Raw genomic sequence first — 20,877 nt, forward strand, 5'->3', positions numbered from 1 at the left:
GAGGGTCCGTGGGTGCAGAGCCTCTACAGCGTCATCAGTTCTCGAACACGTTCGAATCGAACCGTCATTCGGTAGAACATCTTAGAACAGCGGCTTATGTCACGTGCGGTGATAATCGATCCTATGAAACGATGCAACGTTAACACTGCGAATCATGATGTGCACGCTCAAATCTAATATATTACCACTCTACTTCGTGTTTATGTTTGCCGCTAAACAGTAGTTCCTGCATATAACTAGACTACAATATCACGTATTTTTGCTATATCATGCGACCTACGGTAATGATCAAAATAGAAGAGCTAGCTATATAAATCAGCAGCAGCGGCTCCAGTGTAAAACAGCGAGGCACAGACAACACGCGACTTGCCGTGCGCACCGCAACGCTTCTGGGGTGGGCGCTAGCGTGATTCAAAAACCAGGCTTTTATGACTACCCAATAGTGTGTTAACAATGGAGAAAGAAATCAAGAAATAAATAGCTTTTAAAGCCCCATGTTCATCCATTATTTTTGTATTTTTGCTTTTATGTTGCATTTTGTTTCTATAGTTGTCAGTTTGTATATATATATATATATATATATATATAAACATTTGCACACAGAATATACCCACAAAACAACAAACATATAGGAAAGAACTTCAGTTTTAATTAAGGGTCCAAAATACAGTCAAATTAAGTAACCAGCTTGCTCCAACCTCACAACTACATTAAAAAAAGGTAAAAACTTAAAAGCATGTAATTCTTGTGCACAATGAGAATAACATTCTGCAAATATGGAACACTCAGAGGAACAGAAAATCTTATGTGCTCATTAGCAATTGAGGACATGATAATGGACATGGAGCTTTCGCAGCAAAATCCTGAGAAATATGAATTTGATTTAATGAGCTAGCAATTTTTGTCCATTCAAACTAGGGCCTGAACCCATACATCTAGGGGCCGTCTTGTTTATAGCAATTAGCAACACTATCGTGAGGAGTTGGAACTAGAGCGTGAGCGGTGGCGTCTACGGCCTGGAGACCTGGAACGGGAGCGTCTCCGCACTGGTGAGCGTCGCCGAGGTGAGCGAGACCTGCAGGAATAACAAGGTACATCAGTTAAGAAGATGCATACAAACATAGTGCTTGGCACAATGCCAATATATGATCCAATGAGATCCCGAGTACCCTAAACGCTGCGGGATGTCTAATGGTCTTGTGACAGAGCTTCATGTATTGTTTCACAGACACATTACAAAGTGTTCATAGCACAGCTTTACTTGATCTGACTAATCTACGTATGTATGCATAGTGACTAAAATTGAATTCCAAAAGCTTGAACAGTGAGACTACGCATGGAATAAATGCCATTCCTCCTGGCAACCCAGGAGAGACACTGACCGTCTCCTCATGCGCGGTGGAGTACGGCGCCACATGGGTGGAGGAGGGGGCATCCTGCGTGGAGGGGACAACCTGCGAGGGGCAGGTCGTATCCTTGGAGCCAAGACAGCTGTAGCTGTGATCTCCTGACCATCTATTTGACCTGAAGACAATGGAAACAGCGCACTAAACGGATTGGTAATTGTACTACTTTTAATTTTTTTTTTTTTTAATTGAAAAAGTCCCATCGGGTAGCCTTCAAAGTCTTTTCCACAGTAAGAAAAAGCATGGCTCCCTATTAGGAAAAGGAAACGGATTTTCAGTAATACAATACAAAAGACAAAAACCAAGGACACCAGCAATATTTAAAGAGCTGAACCATTTCTAGATGAAACAAGAGATTTCCACATGCCAGGGGCACCAATTACCACAATAATCATATTCTCTTTAATGTATCAGCAGAAAGAGTATTCATTACCAGGCAAGAATTTACCTCCATCCATGTGTTTGAGGGCCTTCTGAGCTTCCTCTGGAGTTTCATACTCAACATAGGCGTAGCCTCTTGACAAGTTTGGATGAAAACGATCTAAAGGCATGTCAATCATTTTTATCTTCCCATATGTAGAGAAGATCTCTTGAATGTGATCCTACAAACATACATAAGTCATTAAAAATATTGATGACCTGAACGTTTATTTATTTTGGTGTCATCAGTGTCCCAGAGAAGAATTCCGAGATTACTTACCTTGGTGACATTCCTAGTTAGCCTTCCTAGATGAAGTTTGGTAGGTTTGGGGCTCGGGCTCCTCCTCTTGCGTTCTTTGTCATCAACTCTTTTCTGTGATTTGGACCTACACAACAAATACATTCAAATTCACCATTATTTTTCAGACCCTTAAGACAAAGAGGAAAGGAATTTTAAAATGCAAATATTGACATCACCAATTAAAAACTAATGTGGATGAATTAAAGTTCCAATGGGGAATTGCCAAAACAGTACCAGTGACCTGCTATCCTGATCTGAAAGATCAGAATTGGAGCCCATCTTGGCATATTTTAATCAAGTGGTACAGAATTTTAAACCCTGCGAAATTGGACATGCAGTCACAACATTTCATTTGACTGATATATTCAATGACAGCAAATCTAGTTAGCATTTTAAAGATGAACGTTAGTTTCCATTTAACAGCAATATGATTACTCAGAGTCTAGTCACACTTTTAATAATCTATTAACTAATCAAACTACTGAGTATTTTTAGTTGCTTATTACTGTGGGAAGGCTAATCTCCATGTTCTTTAATTAATTAAATCCTTAACTTGTGACATTTTAACTTCATTATTCATTACAGATGTACTTAGTACAATTTACATTTACGGCATTTAGTTGCCGCAAAGCGATTACAACCATGACTGAATACAACTTGATCAATTGAGGGTTAAGAGTCTTACCCAGAAGCCCAACAGTGGCAACTGGCAACCTTCTGATTACAAGTTAAGTACCTTAACCACTGAGCTACCACTGCCATTTTTGCAAAACAACAAAACCAGTAATTTAGAAAATAGTTGCTTAAATCACAGACTTAAAACTTGTTTTTTTTTTCACAAATGTACAAAACATAGCCTTCGGCTGCAAATACGTTTTGAACAGCTTACTTTGAGCGTGAGCGCCTGCGATTATCATGCCGTCTCCGACTGGGGCTGGGTGACCCTGAGGACCCAGATGAGCTGGAGGAGCGGGAGGAGCTAGAGGATCCAGAGCGGCTGGAGCCTGAAGAGGAGCTGGAGCCACTGGAAGAGCCAGAGCTGGATCCAGAGCTGCTGCTGGAGCTGGAGCTTGACCTATGCAAAAGAGCAAGAAAGATTAAACAATTCTATTTAAAAATGCAAAATGATGAAAGGATACTGTGGAAAACAAGGACTGGAATGCATTAAAAATAATAGGAAAGTAAGTTTCATTACACAGACACACTAAGTCATTCTTAGGCTGTATTAAACCTCACCTGCTGCTGCTGCTCCCAGTGGAGTTACTGCGGCGTTTGCGATTCTTCTCTCTGCCTCTCTCCTTATCAGCACCTTCCTTCGCACCAACCTTTTCTTTGCCTTTTTCTTTGGCTTTGTCCTCTGAACGCTCTCTGCGTTTGGTAGGTGACGGGGCCCTGCGTGAATGGTTACGGGGAAAAAAAAATTCGTACGTTAAGAACATTTTCTTTTATGAAAAGACTTGCTTGAGATTTAAGGTCAAACATGACTTGTAAGTCTAACACGGCTGCAGCTCCTTGTTAGTGTGACTAACGCACTTGCACTGATGTCGCCCGCAGCAATAACAACTTCAGCTGTAGAGTTTAGAAGTAAAATTACGAAATCATCCAATACAGGCCTCACCAGTAGACACGATCTTAGCATAAATAAACTACAGCTAACTTGGCAACTATATGAATAAATTCTGCTATTTTTCATGTTACTTCGTGTGTGATTTAAATATATAACAGGACATTGTAATACAACATACAAATGTTAAACCCACGACATTTCATCTTCAAGTATTAATATCGGTATATAGCGTTAGCTAACGAGACAATAGTTTCTAACCCAATTAGCTAGCGGTTAGCTATCTTACCAAACACAACCGGTTAGCTAGGTAGGTAGCTAGCACAATTTCTAGTTAACACAACGATCATAGCTAGCTAGCGTTCTTAAATAAATTAATATTGCATATGGTTAATAGTGACTTAAAGTCTCATGTCTATATTCACAATTTAAACAATTAGCTAGCTAAGATCGCTTAAGACCTATCGCTAGCTCGCTATGTTAGGCCAACTGGCTCCCTTGCACATTAGCTAGTTTAGCAAGGATTATTTTTAAATAAACCACTCTTCAGATAACTAGCTAAATAAAATTTAGCAAAGAACTAGTTGCACTAATTTTCTGAAATAGTCGGAATTCGAAGAATTCTCGACCTTTCTCGAAAGATTTAGAATGAAACTGAGGAATTAAAAACTCACATCTTCGCTAAGCACACTTCCCAGGTCTAACCGCCGTCTGTTCTTTGCGTTAATGTCGCGATTACGTCACTTGCTATGCGACATTTTTCACAGGGCTCTATGTTTATGAATTGAAAGTGAGTTCGTCTCGGTATAAGTGCTTTGTATAAGCACAAACAAGCTCGTAATTCATTTTTGGAAAGTAAAATGTACATTTACCATGTAACTAACTGCAAAAGCGGCCCTGTAGCATACAAAGAACTCAACGTCGCATTAGGTGAGTAGCTAAAAGGCTAGCTAGCGTTAGCTACTAATGACTAATGTTCATCTAGTTAGCTAACCCAGCTAGCTTTAGTTGGTAAAAGATTTTGTCCAGCAACTTAGATATGATTGTAGTTCGAAGAAGGAAATGTTTTATTTATATTGTCTAATTGACGTTAAGCTACGCAGGTAAGACAAAACCTAAATATTTTTGTTTTCACTGGTTCACTGTAACAAGGTTCAACAACGATGAAGAATAATGTTAAATGTTCTGCTGCAATATACATATGTAACGTGTAAGCTGCATACTAACAGTTGCCAGATTGATAGGATCATAACACTGTAAACTTTTGTATAGTTTAAAGAGACTTTCAAGACTGTGACCATGGGCAGGCTAGATGACGCCGCCAAGCGCAAGGTGGTAGAACTACGGGAGGCCGGCCTGAGTTTCCGCAAGATCAAAGCTGTCCTGGAGCTGGAGAACATCAAGGTGTCTGCACAGGCCATCTACCTCTTCCTAAAGGAGTTCCATGGAAAGAGTCGCCAAAAAGGTGCTTTGTCCGGAAACAGCTGCCCTCCGGCAGCCTCAGGGACTGCACCAGCAAGGGATGTGGGGCTTGGGGAAGCAAGGCAAAGTGGTTGGAGTGAGCAACAGCTGAGGAATCTGCTGCGAGAGGCCTCCCGCGTCACTTGCTTCCCATCCCCCACAGATTCCTCAGGGCAGAGTGGAGCACCTCCAGACTCCAGGGGACAGACCTCTGGGACAGGGGTCACTAGCCATGAGCAGCAGGACGGGGATGGGAAGGACGAAGATGTCCGTATTGTCAGTGTCACCTCACTGGCGCATAATACTCAACATGGGAGCATTCACACAGCACGTTCAGGGATTAGCTCAGGAGCAACTGGTCCATTTTCAAGGAGAAGGTACACACCCTCACCAGCAAACCCAGTTCTTGTGGCTCGGAAAAGACTTCTGGATAAGGCTTTGTTCCACAGAGCAAGGGTATGTAGTCAGTGTTCATTAAAAATCTCACTCTACTTTTAATTAATGTGTTTTAATCATTGGCAGTGTACCTTTGATCATTTTGTTTAGGTAAGGGACAGTGGCCCTCAGTCTGGACAACAGGCAGTGTCGTTACTGAGAAGAGATCAGTCTTGTTTTTCAGGCTCTGAAGGAAGAAAGGTTATGTTACCCCAAACTGCCTCATATGACCTCACAACCCCCCGACCTCCTATGGTGAGTGAATTATGATTTACATTAAATTTGTCCAAAATTATGAAAAAACATTCACTGGTTTTCTAAAATAAGCTGAAAACCCCTGTTCATCAGAGGGGTCTTCACCCAGGAACCAGCATTTTAAGACGAGGATTTCAGCAAAGGGCAAATGTTCCTACGCGCTCACTTCAGCAACCACCCCGCATTGGCATTCGACTTCCTACCCCAGCCCAATCAAGCACCGTGCCCCAGAATGCGAGCTCCTCTGTACGGGCCCAGGCCCCAACCAGCCAGCCCTCCCCTCCCTGCCAGCAGAGCAACCTGGATGCTGGAACACCAAGTGGCCTACAGGAGCAGGTCAAGTCTCTGGCTTCAGAAGTACGCAGTCTTAGCTTGGCTCTGAGGATGATGATGGAGCAGCAGGGACGGCTGGAGAGAGAGCAGAGCCAGCAGACACAAGTCCAGAAGCAGATCCTAAGTACCTTGCAGGAGCTAACATCCAAATTGGGCCCTTGCAGCCTTCAGCACACTACAACTCCCACAATTCCCTCTTGCCCCTTCTCTTCAGCCTCTTATAGCCAAAGTACTTTCACTGCCAGCCAAGCCAGCTATACTTCATGCAGCCAAGCCCAGTCCAGGTACAGTGACATTGATGGGTCCGTTCTAGAGAACATTGAGGCATTTGCTTTGGATAGTCTTAGCACTGCTACCATAAATGGCTTTCAGCCTTGTAGCACTTCAGACACCCTCTCTTTCACCCAGACACACCCTCCAGCATTCACACAGTCTCGCACACAAACCTACACCCCTGATGTGCTCTCCTACACACAGTCACACACGGACACCTATGCAGGGATGGACAGCAAGCCTGTAGAAATGGGCTCAACCAGTACAAATGGATCTTTTCCGGCTTGTAGCTCTTCTACTCAGTCATCTCAAGCTATCTCTCCACATGATGCCCAGCTGACCATCATCAAGGTGGAGAATATTTAAAACAAAAATAGTGAATTTAAGGACTTTATTTCCTCTTTCCATCCTACAGTTTTTGTAAATTCTGGATATACATATGTGGTTGAATAGAACTGGACTGCATGGAGATTACCTAAGAGGAAAACCTTTTAGGTAGCCCTGCAGCTGTAGCCATAGTGGTTCAGTAACTTTTAACAATAGTTTGGGATATCCCCTCACAGACTTTGTTAAAATAGTTTTTTTATAATTCTCAAATGGCTTTAATTGGCATGACCAAACTCATGTTCAGTATTACAAATAGGTAGACTGTTAAATTCTGTTTTGTATATATAGATATAGAATAAATCCAAAGTAATGTATTCATTTATGAACATGATATAAATTTTCAACCTTTGAAGATGGATGACCCTATCTTTGTGGTTTCACAAAGACTGTACAACATATTGGTATTTTCATGCCACTTGAATGTGCTTTTTTGGTAATTTTGTACCCTGCACATTTCATTGTTTAGATGTGGGAAGGTTGGTGGAACAAATTAGAAGTTCCATGTACATGAGGTAACAAGATGAAATGTTGGAATTGTTGTAAAAATAAAGTCTTTAAGAATGCTGAGCACCATATCTAACATCAGCTCATCATTTAAACCTATTGCAATCATTTCATAATTTTGTGATAATCATAGATCCAACACTACACAGCAGTAGAAGGATATAATTAGTTATACAACTGACATATTTTATTATGTAACTTAACAGCCTAGCTGTTTAAAATGTACAAAATAAATTATATGGCTACAGGCCTTTTCTGAATAGACAGCTCAAAGGTAGGTGCCTTTTTCAAAATTTCCCTCTCATTATCAGTTCGGCAAAACATGACTTGTTCTCACACAATGAAAAGGCTACAATTTTACTCTATCATTAGTGATTGCACTTGTTGGATGACTACAGTGTAGCATATCATAATTGGCTCAGTGCATCAAATTTTGTCCTACTGTGAGAATGTTCTATACCATAGTGCATAGAGGTTTAAAGTATGGCAGGCTTATATATTGAATCTTCACCTTATAAAGCATCTACTATTGAATAACAACTTAGAACCTTTTGGCCATTTTAGTCACCATGCACAATTTTGGAAGTAACCAAAGCAAATGGTAATAATATTAAGCAGGATTCCTTTACCCTCACAGGTCCAATACAACTAAGTTTTATTAGCAAAACTACACATATAAAAATAGAAACAAACACTTAATACAATGGTAATATATGCATGCTCAGTAAATCTTGGTAAGATGGTTCAGTAGATAGGACAGCTCATCATAACACCTTCTTGTGGACCATGAACCAGTCCCTTCTTGTCCCCTTTTTGAAATTATTTGTGCTGATGCTACTGAACAATGTAAACTATGTTTGCCCTAATATATCACATCTTATACCCTCCTGGAGAGTACCAGAAAGATAGATGGGCTCCATTAATGAAATTGCACTCCTTTTTTATAATCACAATTTTCGATCTGAAAATTCTCAGTTCCTATTATTTTAATTTAGCATAAAACAACAAGTGTTTACTTTTCTTATTGTTAGATTGTGAGCGATAAAACCATTCAATGGCACCAATTGAAGGTATGGGCCCCTGGCTCCCAGCTCTGACTGGAATGCAAAGGTTAAAGATTTACATGAAAAGGGTACCTTCAAAGAGTCAGGCTCTTTCATAAGCTTTTCAAAAAAGTAAAATATTGCGTGATACACTTATGCGATCACCAGGGATGTATTTATATTTAACTGTTATACATTACATCTGCTGTGTTCCTGTCCTTTTGAATTTGCTTATCTTAGAAAAACCTGCACATGCATCTCTCATCTTGCTGAACTGAAAAGCTTACATGAATGCTCTAGAGACCCAGACTTACTTATCTCTCGAACTTCTGTTCTGATTTATTAGATGCTGCCCATCAGCTAACCTTTATATAAATACAAATATATCTCCTCAGTTATTCTCAGGAGTAGAATTTTGTTTACATATCCTCTCTGTAGGACCCAAGTGTTTTGTATGCAATTCAATTTGACTAACATCAAAGGTTTAATATCCACAATCTGGTGTCACCCAGTGGAGGAAAGAGGGTTTGAATCTGACTTTTCTGTGTTTTTCTCTTTTGCCACCTCAATGAGTTTTTCCCTCACTTCTCTCCCCTTTGGCTTGTTCAACAGGGATCAAAACCCAGATTTTTTTTAAAACTGCTTGTGAAACAAATTGTAAAAAATTTGGAAGATGTTAAATGCCATATATAAAAATACATTAAAGCCAACATATTTAAATATAATGCATGTTCACTATAAAATATTTATAACATTTATATAACATTTATCATACTACGGGTAAAAACGAAATGCAGATATCATTATTTTGATTATTAAGATGTTACATTTTACTTGTCCAAATATTGGAGTTATGAGCTATTGGGGGGGGGGGGGGTGTGCAGGCAGGTAAAGGCTGAGCACCATATTTACATACAGATGACTGGTTGTGGAACCCTTTTTCAATGGTGGTTCATACTCTTCTTCATTGTCTTCAGTTGAACTGTTGTCAAGATGTGGATTATTCATCAGCTCTTCAGCCAGATGCAACTTTAAGTCCAGGTATTGTTCAGTCCTTTGCAGGTCGATTCAGGACTTTGCTGTAAGATTTATATTGGAGCCAGGAGTTTGTGATGGCAACATTAAATAAATGACCAATTACTGAGGTAGTCCATTTCTTGGTCCGGCTCAACATTTTTTGAAAAAAGCTTAGCATTCAGTTGCACAGGTCCACCCCACCCACATTTTCATTGTATTCTCTGACTTGGACGTGACTTCTCACTTGTACGTGACGCCTTTGTTGAACCATCTGGTGCAGTTATCCTTTGGATCTTTTCCATGAATAGTAGAGGTCATTAGCACCATTTTTTTTGTCATATAATTTTGTAATAGTCAGCTCAGAACTATTTCTGACCACCATTTCTGATGCTTCTCTGCCTTCTTGTTGCAACTGTTTGTCACCATTTAACTGACATGGCTTTGGGACCCTGTTTTTCATTAGGGTTCCAGTTGCAGCAACTCTTTTCCAGCAATTCAACCATACATAGGACTACTGCTGCTGCCTGATTTTTTGTCAGCAAATGTATTCTTCCCTTGTTACATTTCAAAGTCTAGCATCAAGACATCTGGAGAGGCAAGGACAAATACCTTCATGCCAGTAGGGTACAGCATGCCTGGAACAAATTGCCTAAATGGACAGCGGCCTATAAAAGGAATGATTTGCTCATCGACATAGAGCTTTCCTGGTTTTGGAAGGCAAAGGCAGCAGAGAGGTCTGACTTTCTAAAGAATGTGTGTTGTCTTCGTTTCTTCAGTCACATCCAGGTCATTGACAATTTTCAGTGGGTTTCTCAGCTTGAACAACCTCTCTCTTGCCATTTTGTTGATTATTATTGGTACTTTTGTTTTTTGGGCTCAAAACATCTTGATTCTGGGTTAACCAAGGCAGGTTCGTGGACTGATATACTGGGAAACGTACTCAGTTGGACTCCAATTTGCATGGACCATAGTGTCATCTTGATGATCAGAAGGCGTATGTTGCACAGGTCTGAATCTATTGGGATGGAAAAACATGAAAATATGTTGGTAAATAACCTATGTAATTATCTCCAACTACTTTGATCACATTGAAATGTAGCTATCGGTTATTACTGTAATAATAAAAAAGCTAACTATGCAGTGATTAATAATAATGTAGTGCTAATGTATTTTACTATGGATAACATTAGGTATGATTACCCTGGAGATAAAGAACATACTTGTTAGTCCCCAGAGGATGAGTTTTTCTGTTCACCTATGTCTGTTGGCTCATCCATCTCTTCTTCAGAGCTCTCTACCTCTTCATCAAGTTTAAACTCATCCTCAGCATTTTCATCTGATATCTCAAAATTTGAATCTGCCTCTATTGTTCTGTCCTCTGCTTTTGTCCCATCTCCTACAGCAGTGTGGAGAAACACTGTGAAAATGAAAGACATCAAGATTATCCTGGTGTCCATTATAGATCTTCATAAATGGTCTATTATTTCAACACAATATAAAACCTACTGTTTTCACAGCACACCTGACATGTTAATAAACAAGACAATATAAAACATATTAAACATCAGTAACTAATCAATATTTGACTTACCTTTTCTGTTTCCATAAAATGCGCTTGTTCCTATAGATGCCATTTTGTATTGACAAAAAAGGAAGTTGTGAACATTCCAGACACATGGTATCAATGGAAATCCCAGGACATACTCTTTGTAGGACAGCAGGAATTAACCGTGAATCAAATGTGTAAAAAGAGAAGCAAAAACACAATGTCCACTATAAAGGACACAACTGAATAGACGGGGTCTCGGGTAGATACAAGTATTGGATTTCAGATGCAGCCATAACAGTCTACAAAGGGACTTGGAGTGGTCAGGTGCAGCTATATTGCTTCATAGAAAAAGTGTGCTGTTTAACATGCTACATTTGAGCAACTGGAGGCCAGAGCAGGCTGACCTTTTTTGTTTGTTTATTTTCACCTGGTGTCAATAAACTTCACTCCTGTCTAGAATAAATCTTTGAGTCTTTTTGTGAGAGAACACATCCTACATGCAGAACAATTAGTTTATTTATATTTGTTTTGACACTAACCACTCATTCTTTACCCCTCCATCAAAAAAGAGGAAAAAAAAGCAAACGATTTATTGCTGGAATGTTACTTAACAAAATGGACAAATTTTGTTTATTATATATATATATATATATCACACACAACTTTCATTTTTTTAAAAAGAACAGTAATCAAGTTTCATACATTTGAACAATCCCACACACTGCTCTCTGAATATGTGTGCAGAGGAAACATGGGTGAATTTTTTCACGCTTGGAGTTCAGTCAAACAGCTCTTCTAAGAAGCTGGTAGAGTGGCGGGTTGATGGCTAACAGAGAGAGAGAGAGAAAAAAGAGAAATTAGACTCTCAGGAAGCAACCAAGACTATTTCATATGGTTTCAAAACTGTAAGTGAACCCTCACAGTGGGGTAACAGTAATAATATATTCACATTTTCAGCATTTGGGAAACGCTTTTATCTAATGCAACTTAAATATTTAGGTATTTCTTTCAAGTGGACCTCTTTTTTTTTCTTTTTTTTTTACATAAATATATGAGTGAGAACTGAGTCTTTGCTTTTGGCTTCCAAACCATTAAACTTGTCCTTTTCAGATTTCAGTACACTCCCCAAGTACTGCAGTCACTTGAAAACCTGAGATCGGCTGAAAGTATATATACTCCCTTTACCATTTTTAAATTGACTTTATTAAGAAAATTCAATTAAATTCAATACAAACACCATCACAAAAACCTCACAAACAATATCCACCGGAGGACCCAGACTACCTTCACTCTATACATTAACAATTAACAATACCATTTACATCTGTAAATTTGGTATACATCATCCATTTATATGTCCAAAAGAGTCCATGGAAATGTATTTTTTCCTCTCGTATCAATCGTCTTCAACCTTTTTAACTCGCACACGATCTGTTTAAATACTGTTTCTGCAGGTACTATACATTGCTCAATAATCATCTTACATCGTGTTTTCCAAATCTTCGAATTTATCACACAATCATCCAACAAAAGTCCTTTACATTCTCAGTCAAATTCTCATTAAACACTCCATACATAATACTTTTCCTGTTACGACCCCATTTAAACCCAATACCTTCCATTTTCTCCTAAATTTCAATAGTCCTTGTGCACTGCAGTAACAAATGTTCTATCGTTTCATCGGCTATGCAATTATAGATTGGACATTCCTTTGTTGTAACAAAACAACTCCATTTGACAATACATCGTACACCTCCCAACCACACAATATAATGATTTTAGGCCCAGTGTAGGTGTCCCATCTCATTTTCTTCCTCACCAGAGTCACAGCTTCATCGAAGTCTGAGTCTTCATCTTCATAATCCTCGATCACTGGCTCCTCTACTTCTTCAAAGTCCTCCTCAATCAGGGAAAGTCTGAAAACACACACCCACACACACAGTGAGCGCAAAGGTGTGAATGTTACTACCTTCACACACTTGCATTCATTCTGTGGGCAAATGACTTTGTTCCTGAATTCAGACTTTGGACACACAAACACACACCCACACAGTGTATGAGATATGATGTATAATTGAGAAGTATAATTGCGTTTCTCTCATATGTCTTGTTTATCTTATTTTTAACCAAAAATTAAGTGCTTTAAAGAAAAATAATAAACATTCAAAAACAATAACAATAAAATTATCATAAACCCACACAAACCACCAAGAACAAGTTATTTATAACAAGCTATTATTCTGTCCTTAGTTTATGAAAAATAGCACCCCTGCTGAAGACTTTTAGTTTAGTAGCTTGTCATTCCTTTGCGATCCTGTTGTTTATGCCATTAAACGCATTGTCTGTAAGTGATTAAGGATATTGTACAGATCCTAGATAATTGAGTATTTGTAGTTTGTTTACCTTAATGCTTTAATCTTATTTGTGTTAAATGTACAAATGCTTCCATGTTAGCTTAGATTCTATTCATTCTAAACTATATAAGGAGTAAAACCTTTTATATTTATAAGGATTTGTAATTTGCAGTCCGCATAGCCATGAAATGTTTTTTTTTTTTTTTTACAATGTAAAGTTGGTAGTACAAAGGTTTCATAAGTAGCAGAGCAAGACTCAATAGTCTTCTTCAGTCTGCTTGTACTGACTCCTCTTGTTGAGCGTGCTTTAGCTCTTATATTGGTGTTACTTATATTGTATTTTTATTCTTATGTTCCTTACAGTTTCACTCCCATTCATTCGGTGCATAATGCATAGGTCAATAAAGCATAGGAGCTTGGAGGCTACGTCCTGACTCTCACGTATTTGTTTGAAGGGAGTTTGACTTGTTGTTGAATTGTGTATGCTTATACACACAAGGACAACAGTATAGTTATAGTCAATAGACATGCTTTTTGCCACTTAACTGCCATTGCATTTAATCAGTTTTGTGCACCTGAAACTTAGGGTCCCTAGTTAGGATGACCATGTTTAGTGGGACACACCCTAGTATTATAGGAGGTTAGAACAGGCTCAGGTCACATGGTTAGGGACAGAGTGGGGTAGTCTTACTCAGGGGAGCCCAGGTGACATCACTTACCTGGGGCCCATAATCAGATTCACCTGTGAGCCATAAAAAGGAGCACAGTCAAGTGATAGATGAGGTTTTCGGCGTGGTTGAAAACACAAATTTGTAGCTTTCTTCCATGTGTAACCAGAGTTTTTTTTCCCATTCCCAGTGACTACGTTTATAATATTGTTTGGACTCCACTAATTAGAACATAAAAAATGAAAACTGAACGAATGGCCTAGGATCGAGAATAAAGTATGCTGGCACAATCTGCCAGCCAGATATATAAGCCATCAGGGTTGGAAAGTGTGCATGAACAAATCTTCCTTTACTCATGTGACTCTGAAATCACACAAGTGTATATATTTGGCTCTATATTTACATAATACTGGGGTTAAGTGTATTTTACACTATTTGTGCATATAAGGAACATCTTTCTACCATTCCCTAGGGCACATATACCAGCTTTAAAGTTACAGGGCAGTGGTAGTTCAGTGGTCAAGGTATTTAACCTGTAATCAGAAGGTTGCTGGTTTAAGCCCTACCACTGCCAAGTTGCCGCTGTTGGGCTCCTGAGTAAGGCCCTCAAATGCTCAAGTTGTACTCAGTTATAATTGTAAGTCACTTTGGATAAAAAGTGTCAGCTAAATGCTATAAATGTAAAGTTTGTGAAATGAGTGGTGTAATGTTAAAACATCAGTCAATTATTGGGGTGTTAAGACAGATATGATTTAGTATTTATTTAGTTGCCAGGATAATATATATATATATTATCTGGCTAATTGTCAAACTTTATAGCTCTTCTATACACATCTCTAGATCTCTGAATTGATATTTTTACATTTGTAAATGTGGATAATGATGTAGCCGAGTGAAAAAGGAATATATATTATTGTCCATGAAAGGTAAAACTGCAATATAGCTGTAATACACAACTCACATCAGAAATTATGGATGGAGATGTTTTTTGGGGGGTGTTCATACCCTTCCACGATATCATCCACTGAAGATCGCTCCAAGCTGGTCTCCCTGTAGGAACCTGTAGAGCGATGGAGGGGCTTTTTGTGTGCAGTTCTACTAGACAGAGCTGTGGAGGTGAGGGCAGGGGTATCCAAACTTCTCACTGGCCCTGTACACATACACATACAAAACGACTCACAACTTAACATACAGCTATTAGTTATTTTATGACTCAGTATAAAATCATTCCTTCTAGCAAGGAGAGCAGCATTATTTTACGAATAGACCACTTAAAGGGTACATGTTGAAACACAGATGCCCTCCCTCATGTGTGGCAAGGAAGGCAGAGACCGAAAAGAGAAAGACAAATGATGACAGCTAATACCTACAGAGAACAAACGGTCAGAAAAACTATAAATGCAAAGTTAAACAATTCTGATGTTCCTCAATCACCATGTAAAAAGTCCAGGCCCACTGAAGAAGCCCAGCTCTTTGCTCTGAGCATGTTCATGCACATGAGTGTGTGTTTATATTTACCCTCCACACGACGGCGTTTCTTGGCAGGTGTGTCATGGGAAACAGCAGGAGTTTCTCTGAGTCCTGAGCACAGGGAATGCTCATACATATTCACACATCTGTTATTCATACTGCCACACACTTGCTGTAGATAACTCAGTCTAAAGAGAGAAAAATGGGGAGAAATGTGCCATTTCACTTTTGAGATAGCAAAATTTTTTTCAAATGTGTGCACCAAAAGCCGAGTAAAGAACCACGCAAAAGGATGTGCTTGAGTGAATGGGTATATAGGAAAAGAGATTCAGTATGTGAGAGACTGAATATACAGACACAGACACACACACAAAAGTGGGTGGCTAAATCATTTTTTCTTCTACCAGTCCTGTGAGTTTGAGGGTCTGCTGCTTTTCTTTGGATTGCGTTCTTCTGAATTGAGATTGATGTTTTAATTACTGGGATATGTTGCAATTGATGTTTTAATTACTGGGATATGTTGCTCCTCCTACTTAGGGGTCACAATCTCAAGTGCCCTTATCACCACTGGGTCAACCTTGGGTTTAAACTTGTACATTCTCTCTTTTACTTTATTCAGTCCCTGGTATTTTTCCAGCTTTCCATATTCCTTCATTTGTAATGCTTTCATCATTCACCACTACTGTTTTCTATATCTTATCTACAATCACAATGTCTGGTTGGTTCATCACTACTTGCTTATCTGGATCTGGAGGTCTCACAGGATTATAGCCTTGTTCTTCACCGCTCTTCCTACCATCTGGACTTGGGGGATGTCCAGCTCATATGCCTTGCATATGCTCCTCTCTATGATCTCTGCCACTTGGTTGTGTTTCTCAGTGTATACTTTCCCTTTCAGCATCTTGCATCCTGTGCTGAATCTGTATCTTGGGTCTTCTCTGGTGTGATACACACCTGCCTCGATAGATACTTCGATACTTGTTCATCTGTGATGAGTGCTGTTTTCAGTCCTGCCTTTTCCAGCCATTGGTAGGGAATATCTAATGGTCAATAGCCATCACTGCTATACATTGACAGTACATTCCATGAGGGGCACCTCTTGTTTCCATGGTGATCACATCCTCCTTATGAACAAGATACTCCCTCACCAGCACATCCTTAGGGGCCAATGCATGGACATATTCATGGTTGTTTCATGTTTCACTCTGGACAGTGGCTCATGCACTTAGTGTGACCCTTCACCCCTCCTTCTGGCTGGTGAACAGTCTTGGGATGTTGGAACTTAGGTGGGGCACCCCATGCATTGTAAGGAGCTTTCTATGCCTAATGTCAGCAGGTTCCAGTTCTTTTGGCCAGCTTGAGCCTCCTTATGTCAGAATGTGCATTTAATGTATGACTACCCAGAGTTGGGTAGAATTTGGAGAAGAAAGAAATAAACATTTGGAGCTCTTCAAATGTGCATGTAATACCAAAAATGTCAAGTATGTCCAGTATCACAAGAGGATGTCCAGTATTGTTTTCCTTATGAATTTTAAGGGAAAGACGATTCTGATTTTGCTGAAATGATGGCATGATTAATAGTTGACTACAAGGACTATAACTGTGGCGTGATGGTAGAGCTGTTCGGTCCCTAAAAGCTGGTATAAGAAAGCTGTGTGATTGAAGAAAAGACCTTTACAAGAAAGAAGCAAACAGCTCCACTTTCATCAGCTGGCTTGAAGGACTCTTTTTATAGAAAATTGAATTTCACTCACTTTGACAAAGATTTTTAAAATATATAAACTTTAACAAAGTTTCAAAACACACACAGTCCATATATACAATCTAAAATGCAAAAACAGCCAATTTTGAAATCTCGATTTCTTTGATGTCACCAGACAAAACTAATTTGCAAATCTGATTATTCTGCCTACAGCAATTTAGTCCAACTCACTTACATTGTAGTTCTCAGATGTGTTTCAGCTGAGTACTTTTTGAATGAGGTATAATACAGGGCAGCCAGTCAGAACAGAGCTCTGATACATAAGATATCTAGCTTAACAGCACAGAAACCAAACAGCCTGTTTAATTCTAAGGGATAAACAGAGGAAATATGGTTGCATAAAAATGTGTGTTTTTGAAAATAAAGCCACAAAAATAACTGAACATCAATTCTTCTAGGACTTCTAGGACTGTCTGGAATTGGTAGAGTTATATTTAGACAAGTCAAGGATTCCAGTAGTGGCAAGACATGCACCCACAATATCCTGGCCATCTTTATTAAAATGAGCACGTAGACTTAAACGACGAATAAATACTTCAGTAACATAAATGGACTTAAATTTATTAGTAGTGGTTGTAGATATAGTTGTAGGTTAGACATTTGGATAGAACAGTTCACTCCAGAGATGTCAATTCCAAATCACTGGGAAGGAATGGTGACAACTTTCTTATGGTTTAAATAGGCAGGAGGAGCAATCCATCCATTAGTACTGTTTCACCAGTTCACCAGTCTTGAGTCAAGTTTTTGTTTTTAGTATGAATCATGAATTGAAAAATATGAGAATTCAGTTGGTGGATTAAACTATAGCATTTGAAAAATGGGTTAAAGTTAAAATTGTGTATTTAATCTTGCTTGGTCGTAGTACTATTTCTTCATTAAGATTATGGTTTTTCTCCCAAAGTTTGCCTCATAATTATACTACTGCAGTGGACTGCACTGTCTTGTAGTAGTGGTTTAAATGTGAAATAAGCACATTTCAGGGTCTGCTCATCAACAGTTAACCCAACTAATGCAAGCATAAGAGATATGACTGATGTATATCAAATAAACGAATAAATATAAATAATTAAGGCATACAGCTTGGTGCGGTCCTGCTTTACAAGTTTGAAGCTGAATTCGCTGAGGATCTCCAGAAATCTCAGATTTGAAATGTCATCTGCAGCTCCCTGCGCAGCAAACTGGATACCATCCCTGCACACACATACATTATTATGAATATATTTTAACATATATAGAAAGCTTACAATTCATGTCATAAAATTAACACAGAAATTCTCGAAAACAGATATGCTGACCCAAGGTTCCATAATTTTGAACCAGAAATTAGCTCACATCCTCTGGTAGTAGATATGACAGTTCAGGCATATTTTCTTCAAAAATAGATATGCATCCAAATTCACACCCCACCAATCTGACAAACAGTTAAATGATGACATCTAATGTTAGTCTAAGACCTGCCTTACAATTATTTGATCTTTGATTATAGACTTTTTCCTAGTTCTCACCAGTGCAAGACAAACATTTCTTAACTGATTTCTTTGAAATATTGAGATTAAATATACTGCAAGCAAAAAAGGTCTGAAAATGTCATCAAAGAACACAAAGATCATATTGCAATAAAACATGGGTTGAGACTGACTGGTGTAGTTCTAGAAGAGGTCTGCGGATGTGCTGAAGGTTAATGCCAAAGCTCATGGCAAACTTCTTGGCTAGATCTTTGATCTCTTTCATGTAATTTTGGCCTTCCTCTCCTAATGAAGAAAACAGCTGCACACAAACACATGCACACACACGGGCATACATAAAATATGTACCCAAACATGTACACATATGCGCACACACACACACGCGCACACACACACACACACACACACACACACACACACACACACACACACACACACACACACACACACACACACACACACACATACATACATACATACATATATATATATATATATATATATATATATATATATATACATACATACATACATATATATACACATACATATATAGTTATTTATTTGTTTTTTTTTATTTAGAAAATCTTTTTTTGTGGGATAGTCTGTATAAACCCATTTATCTCCCTGCCACAAGTCTATCATCTGTAGTCAACAGCTAATGTATGCTAAATTTACTCTGTACTGTTAGGACTATTATTGTACGAAGTGTTATAAAACACTAATGTACACTAGTTTTCTAATATGGTAAAATGCGTCATTTGAAGGTGGACAAATCAAGCTTGATAATTTAACTTGGAAACTTTAGGATGAATTTAAATTCTGTGATTAATAAAAGGATAAAACCTATTATAGTTTGGACAGCACAGGTGCATAGAGTTTACAGGACATCTGGTACAGTACAGTTTTTTGCATACTACAGAAAACACCAGCTGCAACTGTGTTGCTTCACACTCTTTGTAAGATTTGACCCACAGAGGCTCCCTGAAGGGATGAACCACACCTGTTGGAGACTAAGGCAGACCACCTTGGCACTTTCCACTGGACTAATGATTCTGGATTTGCTCAGCGTCTCCTTGATGAGGTCACCATAATCTCTGTAGAACTACAAACAGAACAACACATACACACAAACCCTTCACATAATGTTCAGATAACCTGAAGCAGACCTTTGTGGGACATTCTATAAGACGTAGAAATGGACATGGAGTAAATTTATGAATTGTTTTTTGTTTTTTTTTTACATACATTTACAAGAATATTTACAAGAAAAGGAAGCTATTCACAAGAATGACAGCATTTACAAGCACTATGCTCTGTAATTGTCATTTCATATTCTCTAGCTACAATTATCTTATTATTCCCCTATTACTAATACTGTACACAATGAACTACAGATAAAGTAATTTATTATTTTTATAAAATAACTTTTAAAAATCTAGCGAAAGACTGCAACATGCCAACCCAATTTGAAAGTTTTTGTTTCTTCTCCAGACCAGTGTTCTAACACACACACACACACACACACACACACACACACACACACACCTTATTGTAGCATTTGAAGATATCAGCAGCTGCCCTGAGCTCCAGCACACCAAATAGGATGAGTTTGCAGTATCCTGCCAGCTGATTCCTTCTGCGCTGAAGGGAAGTGATCTCATCTTCATCCTCTCCTGCATTAAGCAACAGGCAAGAGATCCAGAGTAAAGGCACTGGAGACATTGCAGTTCTGTGTTATCTAACAGCTGGAAGCCAATCTGTTATAGTCTACAGGGAAACTAAGCAGCTACTAGCCAGAAGCCACCAACAACTCAAATCGTAATATTATATGTTCTCCTCTTCTCTTCAATGTGTGAAACTGCACAATTTATTGTACTGTCACGTTCGCCCCTTCCTGGTGTTGTGGTTCTGTTTATTTACTGCTTAGTTTTGGTTTCCTTGCGTTTCCTTGTTTTGGTTTCTTTTGTTTCTGCCTTATTAGTTAGTTCTATTACCTACCAGTTATTGTAATCACCTGTAACTTGTTTGTCCTCATTACTCTTTGTATATAAGCCCTGTGTGTTCAGTTTGTCTTTGTAAAGTCTCGTCAACTCATGTTATGTTTCTGAGCTGTGTGTCATTGTATTTGTTGCTCATGGTTTGTTGAATCTCTACCTGTTTTTTTAAATAACCCTCTCTGCCTGTTCCTTGTCTGTTTTGGTTGCTT

The 20,877-nt window shown here is 38.7% G+C and overlaps 3 protein-coding genes across 5 annotated transcripts in view; 1 reads left to right on the top strand and 2 right to left on the bottom strand.

Annotated features, from left to right (window-relative positions):
• Positions 1–627: 627 nt before the first annotated feature.
• On the bottom strand, positions 628–4,428 carry rnps1 (RNA binding protein S1, serine-rich domain). 2 transcript variants are annotated; one of them, XM_081710761.1, is made up of 7 exons: positions 4,366–4,428; positions 3,364–3,519; positions 3,017–3,202; positions 2,107–2,212; positions 1,840–2,008; positions 1,383–1,524; positions 628–1,075 (listed from the first exon to the last, which is right to left on the bottom strand). In XM_081710761.1, coding segments are annotated over exons 1-7 (867 nt in total). In that variant the 5' UTR covers positions 4,368–4,428; the 3' UTR covers positions 628–969. The 2 variants fall into 2 exon arrangements, with proteins under 2 accessions (XP_081566887.1, XP_026887116.2); XM_027031315.3 differs by having other exon boundaries at positions 1,855–2,008; positions 4,366–4,425.
• A 34-nt stretch (positions 4,429–4,462) lies between these two features.
• LOC113590969 (uncharacterized) lies at positions 4,463–7,402 on the top strand. 2 transcript variants are annotated; one of them, XM_027031314.3, is made up of 4 exons: positions 4,463–4,794; positions 4,964–5,608; positions 5,699–5,842; positions 5,936–7,402. In XM_027031314.3, exons 2-4 carry the CDS (start codon positions 4,991–4,993, stop codon positions 6,812–6,814), a joined length of 1,641 nt encoding a protein of 546 aa, XP_026887115.2. In that variant the 5' UTR covers positions 4,463–4,794; positions 4,964–4,990; the 3' UTR covers positions 6,815–7,402. The 2 variants fall into 2 exon arrangements, with proteins under 2 accessions (XP_026887115.2, XP_026887114.2); XM_027031313.3 differs by having other exon boundaries at positions 4,463–4,621.
• Positions 7,403–11,726: 4,324 nt separating this feature from the next.
• stag3 (STAG3 cohesin complex component) overlaps positions 11,727–20,877 on the bottom strand; it is a 47,584-nt gene continuing 38,433 nt past the window's right edge. The window contains exons 23-30 of the mRNA XM_035524216.2: positions 20,217–20,344; positions 19,672–19,773; positions 18,842–18,969; positions 18,280–18,393; positions 15,489–15,628; positions 14,976–15,120; positions 12,768–12,864; positions 11,727–11,774 (exon numbers count right to left, since the gene is read on the bottom strand). Of these exons, the coding sequence (XP_035380109.2) occupies positions 11,727–11,774; positions 12,768–12,864; positions 14,976–15,120; positions 15,489–15,628; positions 18,280–18,393; positions 18,842–18,969; positions 19,672–19,773; positions 20,217–20,344 (902 nt within the window). The remainder of the gene's footprint in view (positions 11,775–12,767; positions 12,865–14,975; positions 15,121–15,488; positions 15,629–18,279; positions 18,394–18,841; positions 18,970–19,671; positions 19,774–20,216; positions 20,345–20,877) is intronic.

The sequence above is a fragment of the Electrophorus electricus genome, chromosome 3, assembly GCF_041902795.1.
Source record: "Electrophorus electricus isolate QZ-2024a chromosome 3, ASM4190279v1, whole genome shotgun sequence".
Lineage (NCBI taxonomy): Eukaryota > Metazoa > Chordata > Actinopteri > Gymnotiformes > Gymnotidae > Electrophorus > Electrophorus electricus.

Coding starts and splice junctions, on each gene's coding strand:
- rnps1 (XM_081710761.1), bottom strand. Junction 3,203..3,363: donor ACTGGGAGCAGCAGCAGCAG/GTGAGGTTTAAT, acceptor TCTTTTGCATAG/GTCAAGCTCCAGCTCCAGCA. Junction 1,525..1,839: donor TGGAGGTAAATTCTTGCCTG/GTAATGAATACT, acceptor CATTGTCTTCAG/GTCAAATAGATGGTCAGGAG.
- LOC113590969 (XM_027031314.3), top strand. CDS start 4,991: ATGGGCAGGCTAGATGACGCCGCCAAGCGCAAGGTGGTAGAACTACGG. Junction 5,609..5,698: donor CTTTGTTCCACAGAGCAAGG/GTATGTAGTCAG, acceptor CATTTTGTTTAG/GTAAGGGACAGTGGCCCTCA. Junction 5,843..5,935: donor CAACCCCCCGACCTCCTATG/GTGAGTGAATTA, acceptor CCTGTTCATCAG/AGGGGTCTTCACCCAGGAAC.